This window comes from Dromiciops gliroides, chromosome 2 (genome assembly GCF_019393635.1).
Source record: "Dromiciops gliroides isolate mDroGli1 chromosome 2, mDroGli1.pri, whole genome shotgun sequence".
Taxonomy (NCBI): Eukaryota; Metazoa; Chordata; class Mammalia; order Microbiotheria; family Microbiotheriidae; genus Dromiciops; species Dromiciops gliroides.
In genome coordinates, this window is record NC_057862.1 from 182058578 (window position 1) to 182085987 (window position 27410).

A 27410-nucleotide genomic window follows, 5' to 3' on the forward strand; every position below is an offset into this window, starting at 1 on the left:
GGGGTACAAGGCACTTTGTAGATAGTGTTTGTAGAATGATTAGCAAGGATTCAATGTTCCCATCCATCTTTTCATCCCAGGCAGCCATCCTGGGTTCCTGATATGCTGGCTTGAAAGGGGTTACCAGTGTTCAAATTCTGAAGAAGACTCACTTCAAATGTCTTTTCCTTTTCTTCTTCTTCTTCCTCTTCACCACTCTGACAACTCTAGATTACATTGGATAGATATTGGGTGGGGAAGGGGAAGGGGAAGAAAAAAAATAATCAAATTAGAAGGCAAGCAATCTGGTGAAAGCACTAATTCTCTGTCCTGTTGTCTGAGAGCAGGGAAGAGAAGATCATTCACAGGAACTTCATGGCCTCTAGTCTTTTAAAAAAATATTTATAGCTGTATTGCATTCTTTTTGTCTTTACATTTTTTGAAATTTAATTTTATTGTCATAAACATTTTTATTTAGCTTTGGGTTCCAATTTTTATCCCTCTTTCCCTCCCTCTCCTCTTCCCTTCCTGAGGTGATAAGCAATCAGATATAGGTTATACATGCATAATTATCTTACATTTTGGGGGGGAAATAAACATTTTCATTTAAAGTTTTGAGTTCCGGGGCAGCTAGGTGGCACAGTGGATAAAGCACTGGCCTTGGATACAGAAGGACCTGAGTTCAAATTCGGCCTCAGACACTTGACACTTACTAGCTGTGTGACCCTGGGCAAGTCACTTAACCCCAACTGCCCCACAAAAAAAAAAAAAAGTTTTGAGTTCCAAATTTTATCCCTCCTTTTATTGCTCCCCTTCCCAATCCCTGAAGTGGTAAGCAATCACGTATAGGTTGTACATGTGCAATTATTCAAAACATTACCATATTAGTAATTTTGAATAAGAAAACTTGATTAAAGGAAAGAATGAAAGAAATAAAGTGAAAAAATAGCATGCTTCAGTCTCTGTTCAATCAACATCAGTTCTTTTTTTGGAGGTGGATAGTATGTTTCATCATTAGTCCTTTGGGATAGTCTTGGATCGGTGTATTGCTGAGAATAGTTAAGTCATTCACAGTTCTTCGTCAAATAATATTGCTGTCACTGTGCACAACGTTCTCCTGGTTCTGCTCACTTCACTATACATCAGTTCATATAAGTCTATCCAGGCCTTTCTGAAATCATCCTGCCTGTGATTTCTTTTCTTTCTTTCTTTCTTTCTTTTTCTTTTTTTGGTGAGGCAATTGTGGTTAAATGACTTGCCCAGGGTCACACAGCTAGTAAGTGTCAAATTTTTGAGGCCAGATTTGAACTGAGTTCCTCCTGACTCTAGGGCTGGTGTTCTATCCACTTCACCACCTAGCTGCCCCTGTCATTTATTATAGTACAATAATATTCCATCACAATCATACACCACAGCTTCTCTAGCCATTCTCCAATTGATGGCCATTCCTTTGATTTACAATTCTTAGCTGTCACAAAAAAGAGATGCTATAAATATTTTTGTGTAAAGAGGTCTTTTTTCTCCTCTAATGGATATCTTTGGGATATAAACCTAGCAGTGGCATTACTGGATCATAGGGTATGAACAGTTTGATAGCCCTTTGCGCATAGTTCCTAATTGCTCTCCAAAATGGTTGGATCTGTTCACAACTCCACCAACAATGGATTAGTGTCCCAGTTTTCCCACATCTGCCCCCACATCCAATATTTTCCTTTTTTGTCATATTTGCCACTCTGATAGTTGTGAGGTGATACCTCAAAGTTGTTTTAATCTGCATTTCTCTGATCAATAGTGATTTAGAGGATTTTTTCATATGGCTATAGATAGCTTTGATTTCTTTGTCTGAAAACTGCCTGTTCATATCCTTTGACCATTTCTCAATGGGGGAATGACTTATATTTTTTATAAATTTGACTCAGTTCTTTATATATTTTAGATTTGAGGCTTTTAACAGAAACACTGGATCTGAAGATTGTCTCCCAATTTTCTGCTTTCCTTATAATCTTGGTTACATTAGTTTTGTTTGTGCAAAATCTTTTAAATTTTATGTAATCAAAATGATCTATTTTACATTTTATATTATTGCTGTTGTCTGCATATGTTCTTTCGTCCTAAATTCTTCCTCTGTCCATAAATCCGAGTGATACCATAAGTAAATTAAGAGAGCATGGAATCACCCTTTATGTGTAAATCCTGTACCCATCTTGACCTTATTTTAGTATACAGTGTGAGATACTGGTATATACCTAGTTTTTGCCATACTGTTTTTCAGTTTTCCCAGAAGTTTCTGTCAAATAGTAAGTTTTTGTTCCAAAAGCTAGGTTCTTTGGGTTTATCATATACTAGATTACTATAGCCATTTACTATGGTGTTCTGCCTATTCTATCTCTCTGATCCACCTCTCTATTTCTTAACCAGTATTGTTTTGATAATTACTGCTTTATAATACAGTTTGAAATCTGGTACTGCTAGACTACCTTCTTTCACATTTCTTTTCCTTGATTCCCTTGATATCCTTGAGCTTTTGGTCTTCCAGATGAACAGGTGAATTTTGATATTTTTTCTAGATCTTTAAAATTTTTTTGGATAGTTTGATAGGTATGGTACTAAATAAATTAACTTAGGTAGGATTGTCATTTTTACTATATTAGCTCACACTATCCATGAGCAATTAATATTTTTCCAATTATTTAGATCTGACTTTATTTGCGTGGAAAGTGTTTTATAGTTCTGGTCATAAAGTTCCTGGGTTTGTCTTGACAGGTAGACTCCCAAGTATTTTATATTACCTACAGTTATTTTAAATGGAATTTCTATCTGCTGTTGCTGGACTTTGTTGGTAATATATAGAAATTCTTATAATTTATGTGGGTTTATTTTGTATCCTACAACTTTGCTAAAGTTGTTCATAAATTCAAGTAGTTATTTAGTTTTTTCTCTAGGATTTTCTAAGTATATCATCTACAAAGAGTGATAGTTTTGTTTCCTCATTACCTACTCTAATTTCTTTAATTTCTTTTTCTTTTCTTATTGATATAGATAACATTTCTAGTACAATATTAAATAATAGTGATAATAATAATGGGCATCCTTGCTTCATCCCTGACTATACTGGGAAGACTTCTAGCTTATCCCCATTACAGATAATGCTTGCTAATGGTTTTAGATAAATATTCCTTATCATTTTAAGGTAAGCTCATTTATCTCTATGCTTTCTAGTATTTTTAATAGGAATGGATGTTGTAGTTTGTCAATTTTTTTGCATCTATTCAGATAATAATATGATTTCTGTTGTTTTTTTTAAATTGATATGGTCAGTTATGCTGATAGTTTTCCTAATATTGAACCAGCCCTGCATTCCTGGTATAAATCCCACTTGGTCATATTGTATAATTATTGTGATATATTGCTGTAATTTTTTTCTAGTATTTCATTTAAAAATTTTGCATTAATATTCATTAGGGAGATTGGTCTATAATTTTCTTTTTCTGTTTTGGCTCTTCCTTGTTTGGGTATCAGCACCATATTTGTTTCATAAAAGGAATTTGGTAGGACTCCTTTACTTATTTTCCCAAATATTTTATTTAGTATTGTTATTATTTGTTCTTTAAATATTTGGTAGAATTCACTTGTGAATCCATCTAATCCTGGGGATTCTTTACTTAGGAAGTACATTGATGTTTTCTTCACTTTCTTTTTCTAAAATTGGGTTAAGTATTTTATTTCTTCTTCTATTAATCTGGGTAATTTATATTTTTGTAGATATTCATCCGTTTCATTTAGATTGTCAAATTTATTGGTATATACTTGGGCAAAATAGTTACTCACAATTGTCTTAATTTTCTCTTGATTGGTGGTGAGTTCATCCCTTTCATTTTTGATATTAGTAATTTGGTTTTATTCTTTCCTTTTTAAAATCAAATTAACTATTGGTTTATCATCTATTTTATTGTTCCCCTCTCCATAAAACCTGCTTCTAGTTTAATTATTTATTAGTTCAATGGTTTTTTTACTTTCAATTTTATTAATCTCTCCTTTGATTTTTAGGATTTCCAATTTGGTGTTTAACTGGGGATTTTAAATTTTGTTCATTTTCTAGTTTTTTTCAATTGGATGCCTGATTCATTGATCTGTTTTCCCCCTCTATTTCACTGATGTAAGCAGTTAGGGATATATATTTTTGCCTAAGCACTGCTTTGGCTGCATCCCATAAATTTTCATATGTTGTCTCATCATTATTTCTAAATTTGTTCTTTCACCCAATTGTTTTTTAGGATCAGATTATTTAATTTCAGATTGATTTTAATCTCTTTCAATTGTGCATTATTGAATATAATTTTACTGTATTATGATTTGAAAAGAATGTGTTTTACGATTTCTGCTTTATTGGATCTGGTTGTGAGGTTTTTATGCCCTAATAAATGGTCAATTTTTGTGTATTTCCCACGTACTGCTGAGAAGATATACTCTTTTCTATTCCCATTTAATTTTCTCTAGAGATCTATCATATCTAACCTTTCCAGGATTTTATTCATTTTCTTAACTTCTTTCTTGATTGTTTATTGATTGATTGATTAATTTATTTTTGGTTACATTTATCCAGTTCTGAGGTGAAGGTTAAGATCCTCTACTAGTATACTTTTATTATCTATTTCCTTCTGTAACTCATTCAACTTCTTCAAAAATTTAGGTGCTATACCATTTGGTGCATATATGTTAATGTTGATATGATTTCATTGTCTGTGGTACTTTTCAGCAAGATAGTTTCCTTCTTTATCTCTTTTAATTAGATCTTTCTTTGCTTCGGCTGAAGCATAATAATTTCTGTTCCAGCCCTTTATCTTTACCCTGTGTGTATCTCTCTTCTTCAAATATGTTTCTTGTAAACAACATGTAGGATTTTGTCTTATAATCCATTCTGCTGTTTGCTTACAGTTAATGGGTTAGTTTATTCCATTCACATTTATAGTCATGATAACTAACTGCTTATTTCCTTCCATGCTATTTTTTGCCTGTTTATTTCTCCCCACTTTTACCACCCACCCTTTCCCTCTTCACAAGTGTTTTACTTCTCATCACCTCTTTCCTCAATATTCCCTCCTTTGTATCAGTCTGCCCTCTCCTATTATCCCTGTCCCTTTTTTATATCCTTATAGGGCAAGATAAACTTCTATATCCAACTGAGTATGCATGCTATTCCCTTTTTGAGATAAATTTGATGAAAGTAAGGTTTAATCTTTGCTCTCCTCTGCCCCATCTTTTACTCCATTATAATAGTTCTTTCACACTTCTTTTTTGTGGGACAATTTACCCCTCCTTTTTCTTCCATGTAATTTCTTCTTTACCCTTTTTGGTTTTTTTTGTGGTGTCGTACTATCAATGTCACCTTATAACCATGCCCTCTGTCTACATATACTCCTTCTAATTACTCTCATAATAAAGTTAACACTTACAAATATTGTCTTGTCATATAGAAAAATAAACAGTTTAACTTTATTGAATTCCTTTTTTTCCTTTTAAAGTTCTTCTAGGAATTCTTTTTGGGCTTGAGACCAATTTACATTTTTTTTTGAAGCTTCATCTGTAGAATTTTGTTACTATTGTCCTCCTCTAAGTTTTTGTCTTGATCTTCCTTATCACCATAGTTACTTTCTGTAGTCAAGCTTTTTTGTTTGTTTGTTTTGCTCATTTTTATGCCATTTTTGCGACTTGTTTTATGAAAGTAGGGCTCTAGTCTTGTACTGTTCCAAGTTTTTGGGCTGAGTCTCTGGGTCTTACTGGTGGATTTCACCCAGCTTCAGGGCTTAGCTGCTTGATTTCTCTGTAGGGTAAGCTTCCTTCTAATGGGTATTGGTGGATTGGTCCTCCCTTTTGGCCTTCCCTGGATGTGGGCTGGCCTTCTCCAGGGGTGTTGCCCTGAGGCTGGGTTGCTATAGTTAACAGAAGCCTTTCTGGTGACTGGCCCTGTAAGAGGAATCTTGTTGCTGGTCTGCCCCAGGGGTGGTTCTCTGCTGCTGGGTTGCTTCATTAACAGGCCTTCTCTGTTAACAGGCCTTGGTAGAGTAATTTTGTTGAAAATCTGACTAAGGGTTGGGACCCTGCTCCTGGGTTGCTATGGAAAAAGAGACACTCTGCTAGCATGCCCCAGGGGTGGGATCTTGCTATTGGCCAGCCTCAGGTGGGGTTTTACTACTGGTCAACAGTTGGGTCAAGGCCTCCCTGGTGGTTTGTGCTGGGGGGGGATGGCTGGCGATGGTCCAATTGCTTACATAAGTTTACTTTTCTAGATTTCCCCCAATGTGATGTGATCTTAGGCTAAATTTCGTCAAATTTCCAGCCAAGATAGCTGTCTGAATGGAGGTAGGACGTCCGGTTTCCACTCCTATTCCTGTAAAGACCTAAAAATAGTACAAACTAAATATAGATTTAAAAATCTAGTAAGAAACTACAGGAAGTAATTTAATTCTCCTTAGAACTGCACAAAAAGTCGGCCAAATATTCATGGACAATAAGAAAGGAGGCTGCCAGAAAAGCTAATACCAGTGAAGTCTCCCAGTATGATAAGAGACCAGTCAGAGACACCTAGCCAGGACCTTTAATGAAACAGAGGACTGTCAATCATTCCTGATGAAAATATGAAAACTAGTCAAGAGAAATCTAGAAAAGTAAATTTATGTAAGCAATTGGAAGGGATTATACAATGATGATGAAAAATGTTATCCACCTCCAGAGAAGGAACTTGTTGTCTAATATAGACTGAAGTATACTCTCTCTTTTTCTCTCTCTCATCTTCTTGTATAAAATGACTAATATGGAAATGTTTTACATGACTATACATGTGTAACCTATATCAGATTGCTTACCATCTCAGGGAGGAGGGAAGGGAAGGAAGAAGAGTGGGATAGAAACTGGAATTCAAATGAAGGAACGATATCTTTAAAATAATAAAATTAAGGAGTGAGAGAGGAATGCATTGAGAGAAAGGGAAAAGGAGAGGATGAATGAGGTAAAGTATCTCACATAAAAGAAGCAAGAAAAAGCTTATGGAGTGGAGAGGAAGATGGGGGGAGGTGTGGGGGAGTAAGTGAGCCTTACTCTCATCAGAATTGGCTCAAAGAGGGAATAACATACACACTCAATTGGGTAGAGTAATCTATCTAACCCTGCAGGAAAATAGGAGGGGAAGGGGATAAAAGGGGAGGGGCGAAAGAAGGGAGGGCAGACGGGGGCAGGGGGCAGTCACAAGCAAATCCCTTTTGAGGAGGGATAGGGTGAAAGAAGGTAGAAAATAGAGTAAATAACATGGGGAGTGAATAGGATGGAGGGAAACAGCAACAGTAACTGAAAAAATCTGAAGCAGAGTCAAGAGCAATGTAAGATGATGGTGATGATGATGATTGGATGAAGATGAGGACTGATTGATGATGATCATGATAAAACATATGGTACTTACTTTGCTGGGCTATTGTGAAGAAAACTCTTTGTCAGGTATAAGGTACTATATAAATGTTGTCTATTACTGTTGTTGCAATTATCAACCTCATGGGTTTTTTGTAAGGAAATCTCTCTTTAAAGTACTAAATAAATTTAGTTTACTATAAAAATTGATGAGCAGGATGCTATCAGAAAAACCTGGAAAGGCCTACATGAACTGAAGCACAGTGAAATGTACTGTATACAAAATACCAGCAATAATGTAAGATGATTTGCTGTGAATGAATTGGTTATTTTCAGCAATGCAATGATCCAAGACAACTCTGAAGGACTAATGAAAAATGCAGTCCATCTACAGAGAAAGAACTTATGGTATCTGAATACAGATTGAAGCATAATTTTTTTTGTTAGTTCCTTTATCTGACATTTTGTTTTTGTCTGTTTCCTTTCACAACCTGGCTAATGTGGAAATGTTTTGCATGACTACTAATGTATAACTTATATTGAATTGCTTGAGTTCTTGGGTGATGGGGTGAGGAGGGAGGAAGAGAATTTGGAACATGAAGTTTTAAAAAATTGATGTAAAATTTGTTTTTACATGTAATTTGGGAAAATAAAAAATTCTGAATAGAAAAAATAAATTAGAATTCAAAACTTTTAAAAACAAAGGTTAAAAATTATTTTAAAATATAATTTGGGGAAATAAAATGTTATTTAAATATACATCAAACTCAACAGAGAAAAAGTTGGTATAGAGAAGGGGAGATGGCAGAGGGGAAATAATACACTAATCCCAGAGAGGGAATAGCTGCAAGGAAAACAAACTTCCTGATCCTGATAGAGACAGTAAAAAGGGTGAAAAGGTATAGCAATAATGATTAAAGATGAAAAGAAAGAAAAGGTTCAGTGAATTTTTTAAATATACAAAAAGAACTGAACAAGTTCAGGGAGAACAGACTAGCAGAATAGTTTCAAATGTTACATGTTAAATTTATCATATAATTTTTTAAAAGCAAGTGGCATGAAAGAGAGTTTTACAGTTTCAGATACAATATTGTTTATCTATGAAAATGTTCTTTTTTGGAGGATGTTTGTCAAGCTAAAAATTTTTTAAACTGAAGAAGTGCCCAGAATGAAGGAAGTTATTGCTCCACTGTACTCTGTCATGGTCACAATCAATCTGGAATACTGTGTAGTTTTGGGAATCACATTTGAGGAAGGCCATTGATAGATGGCATATACCTAGCCATGGTGACTTCCAGTGAAGAGACTTGAGACAATGTCATAGTAGCATCACTAAGAGAAGCTGGGGATTTTTAGCCTGCAGAAGACCTGGCAGAGGGGTATCTCTTTAGAGATAGCAATAGATGGCTCTTTATTCAAGTATTTGCATGAGGAAGACAAATGAATTCTGCTTTCATTGAATTTATAGTGCTAACTAGGATGAATGGGTAGGAGATGTAAGAAGAACATTTTTGATTGATATCAGGAAAAAACTTCACAGTATTTTTGAGTTATCTAAAAAGTAGAATGGGCTTCCTGAGGAAGGAATAGATACTCTTTTTCTCAGTATCTTCAAATGGAGGCTGACTGACCACTTGGCCAGGAAGCTTGTAGGTGGAATTCCTGAAAAGATGACTAATGAAGTCCATTTCAATTCTGAGATTCTATGAAAAAAAAATCCCCAAGTATACTAAAAACCCCAAAAGAAAATGTGAGGGATTGAGGGCTTAGAATAAGAAAAAATTAAACCTACCTTGGCCATCATGCCTGAATAGGCAGTATAAAGAGGGTCATCCTCCAAATGGCTAGAAAGAAGGGAGAAAAGTCATTAGAGTCAGCACTAGAGTACTTTTAGTTTCTTGTTTGTCATAAGTCATTCTAATAGAATGATTAGATTATGTGCATTACCAAATTACTAAGAAATGCCCTGATGAACTATAGAAACCATCTTGGTGAGATACAGGGAAGCTTAAGGCCCAGGGATGACCTGGGGATGATGCACTGATAATGACTGACAGATTCTATGTGATTTTCAAAATCAGTTTGTTTCTACTCAGGCACTCAGTCAGGAAAAGCTCTTATCAACATGGAGAAGGAAGTGACAGTTGCCTAACATAGGCCTCTAAGACCTCTCCTTCAAGATGAAAGGGAAGCAGGAAGGGATGCTTTGAGTAGAATGCTTCCTTTTGTAGGAAGTAAGGCTTGGGATGCTATAGCTCATGTGACTACTGTTCCAGATCCAAAGAGAAGGTGAGAGTTATGGAGTTGGGAGGAGAGTTACGGAAAGTATGGGGTAGTACTACCTTCTCTCTGTGAGAGCATTCCGACTAAAATGGAGGATGATCTGATGAAGTGGGTCTGGCTGCTTTTCAGCTTCCTCCTCTTCTTCCTCTTCTACCTTTGGAGGTTTCTAATCAACACAGTTAAGATTTAGGGGAATATATTAGCATGAGGCCATACTTTCTTCCCCTCCCCACCACATGCATTTGGAAAGACAGAGAAGCACAAGACACAAAGCAAATTATACTGAGAGCAGAAAAAACCTGCTAAAACATTTATTTCTTTCAAACTGCAATTTCTTGGGATGCAAAATTTGGGAAATATTTTAAAGCCCTCAACAGAAATATTTTAAATTTTAGGTCAAAAAGAAAGTAATTATAAAGAAAAGCAGAGAAAAGAAAGCTCAACAAAGGTAAAGTCCTACAGACCCTATTTAGCAGAACCCCCTTGCAGGTTTTGGCACCAGACTCCAAGATGGGCTCCACTGGAATTCAGCAGAGGGAGAGAACCCCACTGGCCAGTGTCAGAGGATAATTCCCTTGGAGAGCTAGGCTATGGATTAGGTGGGGAAGTGATAACCCAAATGAGCCATTTGGAGGTGAAATACTGAGCCTGGTTCAGACCAACAAAAATATTGTATTTTTAAACTATTCTTTCTCTTTCAGACACCTGGTATTCTTCTGGGATGCCACCTTGGAACCATAAACCTGATAATTTATCCTCAAACTCAAACCAGGCTCTATTTCCTTTTTGAAAAGGGATATAAGAACTGTTACTTAACATAAAGTGATTTTTTATTAGGCCCCAGAATAAATCAGTAAAAGCACAAGTGAAGAGGCACTAATCAGTAAATGAGTGTTTTATTGAGCATCCATCATCTGTGCTATCATGAATGGTTCAGAAAAAGCTAAGGGTGGCAAAATTTTCTGTTAACTTCATTTTTTCACTAAAGAAGGAATGTGGACAAATTAAACAGCTACCTTTTCCAGAGAGGAGTAAGTAGAAAAGGAGAGAAGAAGAAGAGAGAAAGAAGGGAAGAAGAAAAAAAATGGGAAAAAAGACAGAAAAAAAGACAGAGGAAGAAAAAAAGAATGGTGAAAAAGACTGACGGAGAAAGTAAGAAAGAGAAAAAGACAAAGAGCCCAAGAGGTAGAATGTGGGGGCAGGGGGAGGGGAGAGAAAGAGAGAGAGAGAGAGAGAGAGAGAGAGAGGGGGGGGGGAAGGATGATGACATAGAGACATAGTAACTTAAAAAGAGAGCTTTTTTCCCCTGAAACAATATAAGACTTTGAGTCTGGCAAGGAGGTTTATTTTGTTTTGTGGTGGTCATAAATGGCATCACAGCAGAGTCTTTTAGGAAGAGGACACTTAAACATTCCCTCCAAAAGCTCAATCATGAAAGTGAGAATGGGTTTAAATGTTCTGGTAAGGCAATCTAGAGCAACATTTACAAGAGAGGTATCACTGAACAAGAGTTTGAGGTTTATCTGGGAAGAGGCTGACATCCTATTGCCAAAGGCATGCAAAGTTTCTTGATTTAGTATGAAATTCCCATGATAATAGGGTAATGAAGTTCTTGTTACATAGCTAATATACCATATCTGTGCACTTGAGAAATATTATTCAGGTTCTATAATGCACACACATACAGATATAAAAATTATTTTCACTCACATTGATATCTGCTCCTAGTTTAGTTAATACTTACAGCCAAATCCTGTACTAGTTTTTCTTCAAAGGAATACTCCTCTGTTTCTATCCAAAATCTCTGATAACCATGGAGGAAGAGGTTAATAGAGCGGTGCCTGAGCGAGGGGGTGAAAGTGAGATCAAGAGGGGTAAATGGAACACTATATTATAGCTTTGGCGGTTAATGATTAGTAAGCAGGCTGTGTTTTGTACAATTCTGATCTTCTGATTGGTCAGGGGCAGCAACAGCAAATTTATATACTAATCTAGCAGAGCCTCTAAGTCCCCAGTTCTCTCTTCATCTATCTGTAGCAACCTCTGAGGATGAAGCATTCACTTGCCACCACTTTATCCCTACTCCTCATCTCTCCCAGTATTCAGCATGATGCCTCTGTAATGGGGAACAGCTCATAATAGATGGCCATGTGGCATATTTGAGACATTTTTCTAGTATGACAAATAGATTCAAATAGAGTCTGGTTATGCCTTTTTGACTGACATATCTTGGAAACCCATTTTAAATTATTTTTATGACGTGGCTGACATGAAGGGCTACAAAGACAGTTTCATCTTTTCCCCCCAGTCATTCCCAGATGTTAACCACTGGATTTGATATTTTCAAATGGGCCTTTGTATACCCCAGTGTCCCTAATAGAACAAAACTTAGATAAAGTTTTTGAGTTTCCATAAAGGAAGGTATGTTTATTAGTCTGTCTCTGAAGACGTCATGATTTCTAGCTACAACTATATCTAGTTATCCTTTTATAAATGCATGAAAAGAAACTTGGATTCTTTTATGATAAGTCACAAGTCATCTAGAATAAGAACATCAAATAGCTAACCAGTAGCTGCTTTTTTTGAGATTCCTTTGGAGAATATGAGCCATATGAGGTGAGAAGGCTGATTGAAGTAGGTTGGGGAACAAAGGAGAGGAAAGAGTAGAAAGGGGAAACACAATATTGAGAGTTAATTTGTGTTTTTCTCAGTTGGTCCAGTCTCTCAGCACCTTATTTTCCAGACTGACCAATCAGAATTTTCCCATAAATTGTACAAATCTGTGTTTCATGATAACATGAAATCATGGTCAGGAAAGGAAGAGTGTGCACAAAATTGGGCAGATCTCTCCGCAGGTTACATTACCGTTAACATGAGTATAAGCCTGTCATACTGAGTTTTTTCATAAACATTTTCCAGCCAAACCCGTTGGAAGGTGCTCAGGAAGAAATTATTAATTTTGTGTCTGGGGAAAAGCATATAAGGTTTTCACTTGAGAACTAAGATCAGAGAAGCAATTTTCAAACAACAAAGTCTATCTTCAGTCTTGTACTTTTGAAGATGCCCAAAAGCTTAACACTGAGAAAATTAGTAAGTGGGTATTCTCCCCCATGCTAAGTAACTGGATCATTCTTTGCTGTCAGGACAAATATCCATCTTACAAATATCCCATCCCTATATGTGTGGATAAGTAACTAAGGAGGAAAAGACAAATAAGGGTCAAGTGTTTCACCTGACACACTGTTCAATCATTAGCATCATAATCAAGTATGAGATGATCAAACAGTTATCAAAATGTAAGTACCATAACAACTATTTAAGTAAACTGAAGGAAATTAATATCTTTGGAACAATTATGTGAGTTTTATATGGCTGATTCAACCTGTGAAATATTTATCTTTTTTTTTTTTTTTTTAGTGAGGCAATTGGGGTTAAGTGACTTGCCCAGGGTCACACAGCTAGTAAGTGTTAAGTGTCTGAGGTCGGATTTGAACTCAGGTCCTCCTGACTCCAGGGCTGGTGCTCTATCCACTGCGCCACCTAGCTGCCCCGAAATATTTATCTTAAGGAAAATTTTTTGATGCCATGAGAAAAATTTTGTGATCAATGCCAGTTGAGCCCTCCAAGAGGCCATTAGTAAGGCACATGGATCTCAAAGCTAGAGATAAATTAATGTCTTCTGACATTTCACTATTTCTAAGAAAAAGAAGTGCCACCACTTCTGCTTTTCATGTTTGGCTATAAATACTTTTTTCTCTACCAAAGTCTGAGTGTTCGTATATACACACTGATTGTCCTGCATCCAATCTTTGTCAGGAATGCTGTTTGGGTTTTACAGTTTCATTCATCTCCAGAGATCCAAGCTGATTTTCTTGGGAGTTCTAGAAAAGTAAAAAAACTTCGCAGAGGCCATAATTTTTGAGTACTGTTCACTCCACAAATCCACTAAGCCAAATGAAAATCTCAATTTGTCAAGCAGTTTATTTTCTCCAGAAGAAATTTTGACCAGTATTACAGTGCACTGAAGAAAAATAATGGCTGGGGACTATTTTGAGAATCATAGCCCGATAAAAGCGAAATTCTAAGCAAAGAAATTATTCTTTACAAAGTCTAAAAATATAATTAATTGGTTATTATGATTAGCTCTTCCCCAGATTAGAAATCTGGTAAGGTCAATATTTAGTCAACAGTTTCATTTTAGTCAGAACTTAGGTCTTCATCATATAATCAATATGAAGACGGAATGCTTAGCTCCATGGCCAAAGATATTAAATTAGTCTCAGCAATAAATTGAGAAGGTTCAAGTTTGGCGCTTTATTATTTCCTTTGTTGAGAAAATCTAGCTAAACATATTCCAGAAAACTTTGCACTCTTGTCTGTGCATTGCTAGGGAAGGATGAAATGTCTAGGAATAATATCATCCTCTATCACTGGTCCTTCAAGACACCTTCAGACATTAGGTGTTAAAATTAGCTGCACATCTTGGACCAAACTAAGAGCTACATACATAGCACTAAAAGGTTTCTCCAGCTTTACTTGCTATCTGTGAAGGAGACAGTGTGACTTAAACACTACAGAAGCACCATTCCCATTATGCCTAGGCAGAAGAAAGTGATGTGACCTGATTGGAAAATAAATGGTAAAGATCTTAGAAAACATCTTCCTTCTCTGACCACAAAGAAACTCCAATATTCTTCTCAAGACTTGCACCTGGGCAGAGAGAAAAGTCTTTACTGGAGTAATTTCATTTAAAGAGCCAAGTGAGCTAAGAGGAGGTCAAGGAGTATTATAATCTTTATGTTATTTTTTATTGTATGAACCTAGGTAAAAATGACAGTAAATCTTTATATGGGTAGACTACAACAACAATAATCATTTCATAGGTCATGTACACCTATTACTTTTTCCATAAGCAGAAGGAAGAGATTTCAGTTGTGGGAGAGGACTTGAATTCTTTATTACTCACTCATGTGGCAGAAAAAACAAAACCAATAAACCAAGGTACATACCTGGGGAGATTATACAGAGGAGCCATCCTGAAGCAGGCTACAACTGCCCGTTTACGTTGCTTGGATAAGAGCTTGTGCCAGACAGCCTTTTTGGATCTAAGTGGTTGTTCCACCTATGGAGAAGTTATCCATAGTGGGTTCATGTCAGCTAGAGAGTGTAGCAAATAGAATACTGGACTAGGAATTAAGTGATAGAGATTCTTGTCTAAGATCTGCTACTAACTAGTTAGGTGACTGGGTAAATCACATAACTTCTCTGGGCTGCAGTGTCTTGATCTATAAAGTAAAAAGCTGAATTAGACAATCTCCAAAGTCCTTGTAGTTCCTATGCTCTAAGATTACTTTACAAATAAGCCTTTAAAATTGAGATTTTCAAACTTTTAAGAATTTTGGCTTGTCATCTATGGTTGGCAGAATATCTAGATATTTATGATCAAACTTTTGAAATCCTACCCATTCTTCAAAGCCCAGACTAAATTCTCCCTCCTTTACAAAACTCTTCTTGATCCCCCCCCCCGCCCAGGTGAAAATCATTTATCCTTCCTTTGACTTTTTATATAGCCCCTTACTAATGCTCTTATTCTATCATACTTTAAACTACTGTATACTTGTGTGTTTCTGACATAATGAGGCATATTTATGAACAAATTGTATTCCCTTTGTTAGCTTTTAATTTCAGTAAACATAGGGCCAAATAGTCCTTTTGCACAGAGGAGCTTAAAATGTCTAATAAAATACATTATGCGGGGCATAAAATGAATGTGGGGCAGCTAGGTGGCACAGTGGATAGAGCACCAGCCCTGTATTCAGGAAGAGCTGAGTTCAAATTCGGCCTCAGACACTTAACAATTACTAGCTGTGTGACCCTGGGCAAGTCACTTAACCCCAATTGCCTCATCAAAAAAAAAAAAAAAAAAGAATGTTAAAAAGAATGTATTATCCTGGTTCTTGGTTTCTCCTTCTGATGGTTTAATGTCCTTTATGATACAGGCCCTGATCAGCCAGTACTTCTCTAGTATTTTGGCTAGCAAATTTGTACCTCCTCCTCTTCTAATTTCAATGTGATTCAGAATTTTTACTCCTAGAGGTAAAGAGTTCCTTTTTCCTGCTTCCTCTCTCTATTCTTTCATCCCATTCAGCTCAACTTTACCACTTCCCAATCCTTTTCCTAGCTACCTCTACTCTAGAATATCTTTATCTACCTTCTCCTACTTAATACCTGTCTCTGAAGAAGAGTCTGTCCTTTGCCTTTCCAAAGTCAACTTTCCTGCTTGTGCCTCCAATTTCTCCTTTAGGAACTTGCTCCATCAGTCACCCTTTTTCTTTCATTTTCATTCTTTTCCTATCTACTGTTTCCTTTCTTGCTACTTACCAGCATTCTCAGGTCTACTCATGATTTAAAAAAACCTTCATTTGACCCTGTCATTCCCTCAAGTCATTCCCCTATATATCTCTCCTCTTCACTCTCATAAAAAGTTGCTCATATTTTCTGTTTCCATTTCCGTACCAGCCACTTATTTCCTTCACTCTGGCTTTCACTTTAGTGATCCCCCTTTCTCTAAGACTGCCAATGATTTCAAAGGCAAAATTTGATTTGGTCTTTTCTTATTCTTAATCACACTTTTGCACCTTTTGAGACTGCTGAAAGATGCCCCCTCCACCTGGACAATTTCTCATTCTTTGGCTTTTGTGAATAACACTAATCTTTCCTGATTATTCTTTTGCTTGCCTGGCTGTTCCTTCCCAGTACTTGCTGTTATATCATTATCTGTCTCCTACCCTCTTATCATGGGTGTCACCTTGTGCTCTTTCCGAACCCCTCTTTATTCTCTGTCTTCTTGATTTCATTTGTTTTCTTAGGTTCAAACATGATCTCTTATCTCTACACAGATGACTCCTAAATTGATTCAGCTCTAATCTTGCTCTCCTGAATTTGATACATCTTCCTGGATTTATTATAGATCTCAAATTCAATATGTCCAAAATGGAACTCATTATCTTTCCTCCTAAATCTATACCACCTCCAAACAGAAACAGGGTACAACCATTCTCTCAGCTTCAGAGTTTCAAAGTCAATCTTATGTCTTCTCTCTCTTTTGCCCCATTAACCCCATATCCAATCAGTCGCCTGGTCCTGTCAATACCATCTCCAAAATATCTCTCACATCCATTTCCTTCTCTTCACTCACAGAATCATCATCCTAGTTCAAGTCCTCATCATGTCCACTTGGACTACTGCAATAATTTTGGGCATCTCAGTGGATATGAAGCAGGAGAAAGAGTGGAAGGAGGACTAAATTCTAACTCAGGAGAACTAGGTTCAAGTCCTGGCTCTGCTACTTAACTACTTTGATCACTTAACCTCAGTTTCATCTATAAAATAGTAGGTTTTATTAGATGATCATTTCATTTCATCACTAAATCCTCTGATACTGTTTTGGACAACAAAATAAAATTCATTTCTCTGTGTTTTTCTTGTGGCACAAGAGTAAAAATAATAGAGATGAGAGGTCCCCCCCCCCCCCACCAAAGTGTAGACATGATTCCTGACTGACTATACAGGTCTGGAGGTATTTCTCACCTGCTCCAAGTGGAAGACGGCTGCTGAGATCCTTTGAACTCGCTCTACTGTCTTTTCTGGATCAGAGGGCTCCTCATTCTTTAGAACATCCTTGTAGAGGTTAAGTTGCCACTTTACAGCGGGATCATCAGACTGAAAACCAATGCATGTTCTGAGATGTGACCCAACCATGTTTACCCTTGCCACTGGGTTTATAAAAAGAAACAAGTAGTATTGGATTCCCAAGATAAAAGAGACTTATAAAATGATTTTCCTCTCTGGCCTGCAGAACACCAACTTTAAAGGGGTTTTTTTTGGGAACATTTTTGTGTTCAAAGAGACAAGAATTCCTGTTTCTCTCATCTTCCCTGAGACATTCCTGGTCTGTTTCCATGAATACATTAAGGCAGACTGATTATGTTTCTATTGATCACCATCTGGGAATAATGAATTGACAGGTTGAAACAGGACTAAAAGCTAATACAAAATTAGAAACAATTGCCTAGAAAATCTCAACCATTATGGAGAATGGGAGAAACTGTACAATGATTTTAAACAAATGGAGAGTAGGGGGAATTGTACAATGATTTACATCAAATATGTGATGTATTTCTGCTAGAGTTCAAAGACTCTTATTTGTGTTTCAAGTGTAGGCTGATTTCCCTCCTAGAGGAGAAGGTAGAAAAATGCCTCTTTATACTCCAGACTGAAATCTAGACTGAAAAATCTACAGGCTGAAAAATTTCATTAGACAGAAATCTACAGGGAGAATGAAGGGTTCCTAAAAGAAAAAGCTTCAATGGGAAAAATGGGTTCTGAGGTGAAGGAAGAGAAATTTGACCACAGTTAGGCTGAGGGAAAAATGGAAGAGTTAAATAGAGAAGAAAGGGAAGGAAATGAGGACTTGAACAATTAAAGCCAAAAAACTGAAACAAACCCAGATTTGAGACTTTCTAAAGAGAAGAGCAGCGAATGTCCTGAGGAAGAAGATGCTGTTCATTGTCCTAAGAATGACAGAGTCACAGACTGGGTGAGAGAGATCATTCAGTAAGGGGCAGAAAAGAAAAAAGGAGTAGCAGAAGTAGTTGGTAACTCAATATTTAGGGGTCTTGTGGCAGCTATTTGTCAACCTGTTAATAACAAAAGAGAATTTTGTTGTCTTCGTGGATCATACATCTAAGACATGGTAAGGAATCTCTCAAGGCCAATAAAAACTGATGAAAACTACTTACTCCTTGGGCATAAACAACTCTTTCAGAAAGAATGTAAAAATACTGTCAAATATTATGAAACTTGGGAAGATAGACCATAGAGGCAGAGGTTATGTTTTCCTTACTTTTGCCCTTTAGAGGACTTTATAATCTTTGCAGACTCATCATTGCCCCTAGTGGGGCAATCTCTCTGTGAGTTCCTTGAGGGCAGGGACTGTCTTTTGCCTTTCTTTATATCCCCAGTGTTTAGCACAGTGCCTATGCATGTAGTAGGCATTTAATAAATATTTATTGACTGACTCTAGGAGGCAGAAGATGCAGAGGAGAAAAACTAATTTGGAAAGTAAATAACTGGCTATGAAGATGGCATATAGAAACGGATTTGAATTTCTGGATGATGGCTTACAATACTGGGTTAGAAAATTTTTGGATAGAAATGGAGGACACCTAGCAAAGTTTGGTAAGTGTGAGAAAATGGGTCATGGTCTCCTCTCCATATAACAGTCACCATTCAAATTACACTCCTCCCGACCTGTTTGAGGACAAAGGTCTCAGTCCCCCTCCAGCAAACAGATCACATGGTAGCACTGAGCTGGTCTTGATTAGGTCCTCTTCTGCACTGTGTCCATATAAGGGAAGATTGAAGAAATGTCCCTGTGTCACCTCCCCCATTGGCTAAGAACCCAAAGAATAATTATGGAAATTAGGGTTAAGAATACTGCATTCCAGTTAGCTAGTTTTTGTGTGTAGATTGTAACCCTTGAGTAATCGACCAGTAATGAAAAAGGGGAGGGTCCATTTGTGTTAGGGACTAGGGGTTAAAATGGGTCCTGCAAGCCCCCCTTCTTTGCACCCACCAGCTGCACACTGGGGTGCCCTTTCTCATGAGAAGGAGAATAAACAAGCCTTTGTCACATTGCTGCCGCCAAGTTCCAGAGAATTATTGAGCAGGGGTCATTTTCCTCTCAGTAAGAATATATTTTCCAAATCTAATAAAAAGGAGTTTAGAGTAAAAATGATAGGGGAGAGAGAAGACTGCCTGTGTATAACCCCAATTTATATAAACACATAGTATCCATGAAGAAGAATAACAGGAGCCAAAATCCAAGAACAAAGCCAGTAAAGTTCATAGCCTCAAGTGTCTATCGACAAATTCTGAAAGTTTAGATAAAAAGAGCTCCTAATGCAATGGGTCCAATGCTACTCACAGGTATCACAGAACTCGTAGAAAGAAACCAATAATGGGACTATGGCTGTCAAATAAAAAATAAACTAGGGAACAGGACTGAGGTATATAGTGTTATATATTAAAAAGGTATATTTATGGGAAATTAAGGAACTAGAGGTGGGGGAAAGCAAGATTGTGGTATTTGGATGAAGGTCAATGAAAGGAAGAAAAAGTAATTGTGTCAATAGAGTATAATGCAGTGTACTGGAAAGAGAGAGCGAAAACAGATGAGAATTTGCAAAACAGATCATAAATGTGGCATAAGAGTCATGGCATAGTGGGGATGAAGTCCTTCAATTCATTCTCATTCACTCACCACCCCCTGGAAAAATACAGAACAGGTATTAATTTCTTGACTTGGTTTGGCTTTAATTTCATCCTTCAAAAGATAGAGGAACCAACAAGGGGAAATTCTATTCTGATCTGATTCTAATTAACAGAGAGGAACTAGCTGTTGGTGTGAAAATGTTAGAAACCTTGGGGAAAGTGACTGCTCCATCCTTGAGTTTTTAGATTTTAGAAAATAGATTTCAAAGACTTTAGAGGAAAAATCAGTAGGTTCTTATGAGTAAAAAGCTTCAGCTCAGAAGGGAGAGGTAGTGTTGAAAATAGAAATTCTGAAAACACAGATGGGAAACAATTTCAGTGAGAAGGAAAATTGGGATTTGTCTGAACAGTACTGATATATATATATATATATATATATATATATATATATATATATATATGGAAATCACCAATCAATTTAGATTTAAAAATATGCAGACATAAAAAACTGGAAGCAAGACCAAGATGAAAATTATGAAAACATGCCATGGTCCTATAAAAATGTTATGAGCTATGATAAAACTTAAAATGAACTGAGGTTGATAAGGGAAATAAAGGACAACAAAAATGTTTTTTTGAAGCTATGTTGGGAGAACAAGGAAGACTGAAGAAGGAATAGATGGAACTTTGCTTTGGATGTCTGGGACAACGATAACTGTTATCAGAAGATAAAGCTTCTTAAGTCTTAATTAGTTTCTATTTTCTCTGCAGAGGAGAATGACCATTACATTGGAAATGAAAGACACAACATGGATGATTAATGGTGGGGTGGAGTCAAAGAAACAAGCATTTATAAGTGCCTACTATGTGCTAGACACTGTACTAAGCACTTTACAAATATTATCTCATTTAACAGGGAGTTTATGTATTCAAGATAGAAATTCAGGAGACAGGTACCTCGCTGCTTTGGATGAATTCAAGTGACTTGGCTCAAATGAACTACATCCTTAGGTACTGAAAAAAATGGCAGATGCGATTCCTGAACCACCAGAAAACTATGGAAAACAAAAGCGGCGCCATAAGATTGGAAGAAAAATGTTCCTATTTTTCATAAAAAAGAAAGCAAGCTGCAAATTAGAGGACAGCAAGTTTGACTTTGATTCCTGTGAAAATTCTAGAATGAATTATGAAAAAGAGAGTCGGAGATCTAGAAAGAAAAGCAGTGATTACAAAAAGCCAGCCTAGCTTCCTCAAGAACTGATTGTATTAAGACAGACCACATTTCCTTTTTTGTCAGTATTTTTAAACTAGTAGATAAGGGGAATACTATAGGTATGGCTTAACTGGATTTTGTCAAAGCTTCTGATAAAGGATCTTATGCTATTCATCTAGAAAATATTTAGAGGTATACATTAGACAATTGGATGGAGTCAGGACTGGATATAGATGGCTGTCCTCAAAGAATAGTTGTTAATGGTTCATTGTCAATGTGGTAGGAAGTTTCCAGTGGAGTACCCCAGGAATCTGTGGTAGTCAATTGCTATTTAACTTTTTAATCAATGACCTGAAAAAGGGCATAGATGGTATGCTCATCAAATATGAACATGATAATCAGCTGGGAGGGACAGCTAGCCAATATACTGGATAACAAAGTTAGAATCCAAAAGGATCTTGCCAGGCTAGGATGGGTTAAACAAAAAGAAGACAAAACTCAAAAGGGATAAACATAAAGCCTTTCATTAGGGTACAAAAATCAACTTCACAAATGTAAAACAGGAGAGATATTAATAGACAACAGTTGTTCTGAAGAGGATCTAGGTGTCTTAGTGGACAGCAAACTCAAATTGTGCCAGCAGTCTAATGTGGCAGCCAAAAGGCTAATGTAATCTTGGGCTGCATTGAGAGGTGTAGCTTCCAGAATAGGGAGAAGATAATCACACATCATGCTGGCCTTGCCTTATTTGGAATACTGTGTTCAGTTTCAAGTTCCATGGAAGGTGGAGAGTATGTAGAGGAAGGCAATCAGGAAGGACTTGAACTCATGTTTTATGAGGATGAACTGAAGGAACTGGGCATGTTTAGTCTGGAGGAGGGACATGATAGCTGTCCTTAAGTGTGTGAAGGGCTGTCATGTGTAAAAGGGACTCGACTTGTTCCACTTGGTCCTAGGTAATAGAACCTGAAGTAATAGGTGCAATTTACAAAGAGGCCAATTTAAGCTTTATTCTAGGGGAAAAAAACCCCAACTTATCAACAATTATAGCTTCACTCTTTTGAGTAAAGGACTGCTTGAAGAGGTGGTGGGTTTCCCCTTCTTTGACACATTTAAAACAGAGGTTGGACAACCACCTGTCCAGTATGTCATAGGAGGCTTTCCTTTCATTTATTTGTTGGGCTATATTATTTGGTTGCTGAGTTGTGAATGTTAGAAAGGGAGCTACTGTGCTGTACAAATAGACAAGTTTTTCTGAATGCCAAGGATAACTTCTGTTTAATAACCTTAAGAAAGGCATTCTCAGTATTCTAACATGGAAGAGCAATAGGCTAGCATAATGACAACATGGGAATATAACCTTTACAAATCATATATTGTCACCTTTGCCCCATCCTCTGAATTGAACAACATTGCAAGTTATAAATCAGTCTCTATTCTTAAGTGCTAAGACTTAAAAAAAAAGATAATTAAAAGCATAGTTTATTGATATTTTCTGTTCTATCCACATCTTTTTTTCTCCCCACCCTTCTAGGCTCATTTCTACTTCTCTTCCTCATATGGGTGAGCATTTTATGAGATTGTCCTCTCTTCCTTTTTCTTTCCCCCTCTCTACTATGAAACTAAGTTTATTTTATTGTTGGGACATATAGAAAAAGTGAGAACCTCCTGAGGAACAGAAGCACAAGACTGGAAAAGCTCTCATAATCTTTTCATCTGTCTTATTACTCTCAGGCAGAGTTATTTGCACCATTTCAGATGTGAATACACTTAGTTTCAAAATCTCTTTGGAGAAGATAACTTCTCTCTGTTAACAAGGTCAATGTTTAATCAGCCTCATTGTTAGGGAATTTACAAATTTAACCCAATCCTTCACATTGCATTTCAACTACTTTTTTCATGACTCCTTCTCAGATTTGATGGAGTCACCATTCTATGAGTGATCCATCCTTAGTCTTTTCTCTCTATATCCTGGAATGTCACTAAAATGTCAAACATTCCCTAGATTTATTGTAGAAATACAAAAGAATGAGTTTTTTTTAAATACAGCAAGAGAATTTGGTTAAACAAAAACTTATTGAGATTGTTTTGAGAATATTTTTAAAAACTGTGTATTTACTCCAAAGGCAACAGTAAAATACTTCAACAATCAACAGTTCTAACTGTTCTTTAGAAAGAATGGACTTATACATACTCAGTGTCTTCTTGTGATATTACCTTTTCCTGCAAGTGCAAGTTATTCCTCAGATGATCTTTGACTTCTTCATCTGTGTCCCTCTGTGGAAAGAGATTTTGAATTTTATTACTTGTGGTCTCTGCCACCTATTGGGGTGAGGGAGATAAGTAAGTGATAAACTGGGATTGCTGGTACATTGTATAACTAAAGATGAAAAATAAAACCCCAAACAAGCACAGAAATAATGGATTTATTTTGAACGAAGCATCTGGTCTTGGAGTAGTTTTAATAACTAAGCTTTTTCTCTTCTATGATTCTTGGTTTTACCACTTGCAAAAGTGAAACATAATAGCAGTTATTGCCAAATTTCCTATAATGAGGGTTGAGAAGGATGATGTTTCAAAGACATAAATATGTTTTTGAAAGCTGAAGGTAAGAGCATTATTATTATTATAGCATTAACATTTAGGCAATATTCAAAGGAGAGACCTGTTGTAATTAGCACCTGCAGCAGATCAGCCAAGTACATTTCAAATAGCAGAGAATCATGACTTACATAACTGTATCTTATTTTTGCCAGGGAGATCAGCTCCTGATCACCTGGAGTACACATATTTAAGCCAATGGGCAGCATTTTCTTCAGTGCAGCCACAATTAGAGATGTCTGGACAGAGTACAAATCGCCTCTCCGCTTTGTCTTCTTCCGCTCTTGGTCTTGTCCTCCAGACTAGAAATTGATGCCAAAAAAAGAAGAAAAAAAGAAAGAACAAAAGACCATCTCAGTGATTTTTTTTTAAAGAGATCTACTTTCCTAGAAAGTAGCCTGCTTCCTTGTGGATAATGGCTTTTTGAGATCACAAATAGAGCCCAATAACATTTCAAAGGACAATAAAAATTGGTGGACTAAATAAAATGTAATTGTGTAAGCAATAAAATAATTTTGTTCATTATTAAAAAATAAGACTTATATAGAATGAAAGTTTTAATTATACTGATCTGAGGCCTATCTTTATGTAGGTATATTTCTCACATACATTCTGATACCTTCTCAATCTCATATATTTCTGGATCAGATGGGCAGTAAAAGGAGTTGGTAACTTAAAATGAGTTGGTTTGCTGATCAAAATTATGTTCGAAATAGTATTCTTTATGCTTGCAGAAAAAATTTAAAGGGCTATTTCAATTCCCTTAGCAAAAATGAAGATGTTATACACAGTGGGAACTAGAGTTGCTATGGTTCAACTTAACTATCATTCCTATATGTGGAAGTCAGTAGCAGCAGCCAATTTAACCATCTTCACATTGAGGCAATGTGAAAACTAGAAAAAAGGAAAATCCTTGGTGGAGTTCTGTTAAGGGAGATGCTAATGGAGGGAAGAACCCAAAAAAAAAAGCAAAAAAAAAAAAGATGTCTCTACTTCTGTAGTTCAACTGATCCTCTTCCTTCGTTCTTGTTCCTTTCAGAGATAGTTCATTAAAAATGTTTCGAAGTAGTGGGTTTAAGATAAATGTCTAATGTTCTGAGAGGCATGTAGCTGGCCACTTGGCCAATAGAGAACTCATTCTATAAGATACTAACTGGGTACAAATGGGACTTATTTTCCTTTGAGACTCTGGATGAGAAAATAAGGAGCTGGGATGACCAAGGTTCCAGGGCATGCACTTCAGGAAGAACAAAACCCTAGATGTGGATCTCTCTCTCTGTCCCTCTCTCTTCTTCCTTCTCTCCTGCCCCCCGCCCCACCTCAGGTAGGGGGGATTGGTAGGTAGGATGAAAGAAGGTGATGAAGAAAGGGTAGGATGATTTAGGGATGGTGAGGGAGAAGAAATTTATGTCCACCACAGCTTTGCTTTCAGAAATGCCCATGGAAATGTTGAGGGCAATGAAATGATAACAGCACTATGGTTTACAATGAAACACCAACAAAGGCCCAAATACTGCCATGTTGACTGCTGACAGACAAGATGGTTTTTCTAGTTTTTATGGCACTGATACACAACCTAAGTCCTAGGGTAAGGCAGGCTTTTTTTTTTTTTAACAGGAGGTAGGCTTTATGAGGATGCAAATAGCTATAAGAGAGCTTTGTAGCTGACCTTATTCCTTCCTCTAAAGTGTTCAGTTCAATTTAATTTTGGTAGAAGGAGATACTCTTAGGAATGCAGATCTTCTCATTTTTTAAAAGCTTTTATTAGGAAGGTTAGACAATTCCCATTTTACCTCTGACCTTGGGTAAAACCCTCACACTCCCAACCTCCTAATCTGTTGCAAGTTGTTTTAGACCATAGACCAGAGAATACATATTCCTGGGGCAGGTGATACCTAGTAATAGGACAATGAAGTTGCAAGAAGTGCTTTCTGTGGTCTGATGCACCTAAAGGTGGTTACATGTAGAAAAATCACCAGAGAGGTCACTGGGGCCTGAGTGGACACATTCTGCTAGTATTTTCAGTGCCATTGAGGGCACTCAGTACTAAAGGTTCCTAAGAAACAAGGGCTAAGTGGGAGGGGTATAAAGAGGGAAGGCAGAGAAGGAGGGTAACCATATGCTGAGTTCAAAAAGTAAAAACCATTGTCCTCCAATGGGCCATATTTAATTTGTCTAGGGTTACTATAAACCTGGCCCCAGCTTAAAATGTCTTTCTCTTTTCTGACATAGGCACTATGTGGAATGGTCTGTAGGCTAGAAAGAATATATAGAAAGAAAAAAAGAAACCACTTTTAGGAGTAACCTAAAAATTGCTCAAGAAAGACTTTATAACTTACATAACCACCACCACCAACCACCACGAAAACCCAACTCTGTTGGCCTTCCTATTTCAAATGCCCAATTGGACCCTGGGGAAAATGCTAATAGAGAACACTGGTTTTCATAAGAATCATCTTATAGTTTCTTAGAACAAAGACAATAATTAGGACTTTTCTGGTGGTTATGAAAAGCCAAGGACTACCTATGGAAAACAGTGGCATTTTCAACATGAGGGTGATAAAACTAAGTGATGACCTAGGCTAACAAGCCTGCATATCCCCATCTTTGCCAGAGTTGTTCCTAAAAGGCACTGTTGAGGAATATCCTGGACACCTCTTCTGATTAGACTGGAGTGAGGTTGAGATGGCATCTCCCATCCAAGAACCTAAATTCATTAATTCTTTGGAAGAGCAACCATATTCACTAATCCACGGTGGAGAATTCCAGGTGGGGAAGATCCACTCTATACCACCCTCATGGCAGTAGCAATGAAAAGGGTAGCCAGAGTCTGACACTTCTATTACTAGGACAGAAAAGACACATCATGCATGCATTTGACCTGTACCTTTACTTGCATGGCCTGTGTGAAAAGAAAAAAAAGAAACAATAGGAGAAGAGTCAGTTAACAGCAGGCGGGGCCCAAGCTACAATGTAGTACACAGTAATCACAGTTTCTTGATCAATAGAATGGAAAATCAATGGTACTTGAAAGTAAGTGGTACATCATGTGATAACCAGATGGACAGTTAGGATGCAGAATTAATGAGGTTGACTTTTGTCATTGAGTAGAAAAAACAATTCAAACCAAACAACCTACCAATAAAGTGAGCTCATTTCAGTGGTCACCATTCCATAGTGTCTACTTTTCTGGGTCTGCTTAGCAACTGGTTCATTAGCTTCCATGAAATTTAAAATCTTTCCCTCAACTAAGTAAGGAAGAGAACTGCTTCACTTTTCTTTCTCTCCCCTTCAAGCCTGTCTTTCAGACTAGATATCCTCAGATGAGTAACCCTTACTTCAGTCTCCTCTTTTTGCCACACCATTTTCAATAGAGGGAACTAAGGTACACTCTATAGCATCTTGGAATATCATTCTCATTTTCAAACAATATTCTCTCCTAGACTTTTAAGCCTATATTGAGTGAAGGGACAACATTCAGTATTTCCTTTTTCCTACTGTTAACTAACTCAATGATAGATTTTATTATTATCAGTTCTTAAGAACTGGGTGGGATTAAAAAAAATAATATCCTTAATAAACTTTAAATGTCATCTTGTTCCTCTTCTGTGCATTTATTTATTTATTTTGGTGAGGCAATTGGGGCTAAGTGACTTGCCCA

At 36.8% G+C, this 27410-nt stretch overlaps 1 protein-coding gene across 1 annotated transcript in view; it reads right to left on the reverse strand.

Moving 5' to 3' along the window:
• RYR3 (ryanodine receptor 3) overlaps nt 1-27410 on the reverse strand; it is a 681173-nt gene that overhangs the window by 47416 nt on the left and 606347 nt on the right. The window contains exons 71-79 of the mRNA XM_043982013.1: nt 26637-26651; nt 23881-24051; nt 23366-23425; nt 17251-17382; nt 14670-14782; nt 12526-12625; nt 9720-9826; nt 9170-9221; nt 153-206 (exon numbers count right to left, since the gene is read on the reverse strand). Coding sequence (XP_043837948.1) covers nt 153-206; nt 9170-9221; nt 9720-9826; nt 12526-12625; nt 14670-14782; nt 17251-17382; nt 23366-23425; nt 23881-24051; nt 26637-26651 — 804 coding nt within the window. The remainder of the gene's footprint in view (nt 1-152; nt 207-9169; nt 9222-9719; nt 9827-12525; nt 12626-14669; nt 14783-17250; nt 17383-23365; nt 23426-23880; nt 24052-26636; nt 26652-27410) is intronic.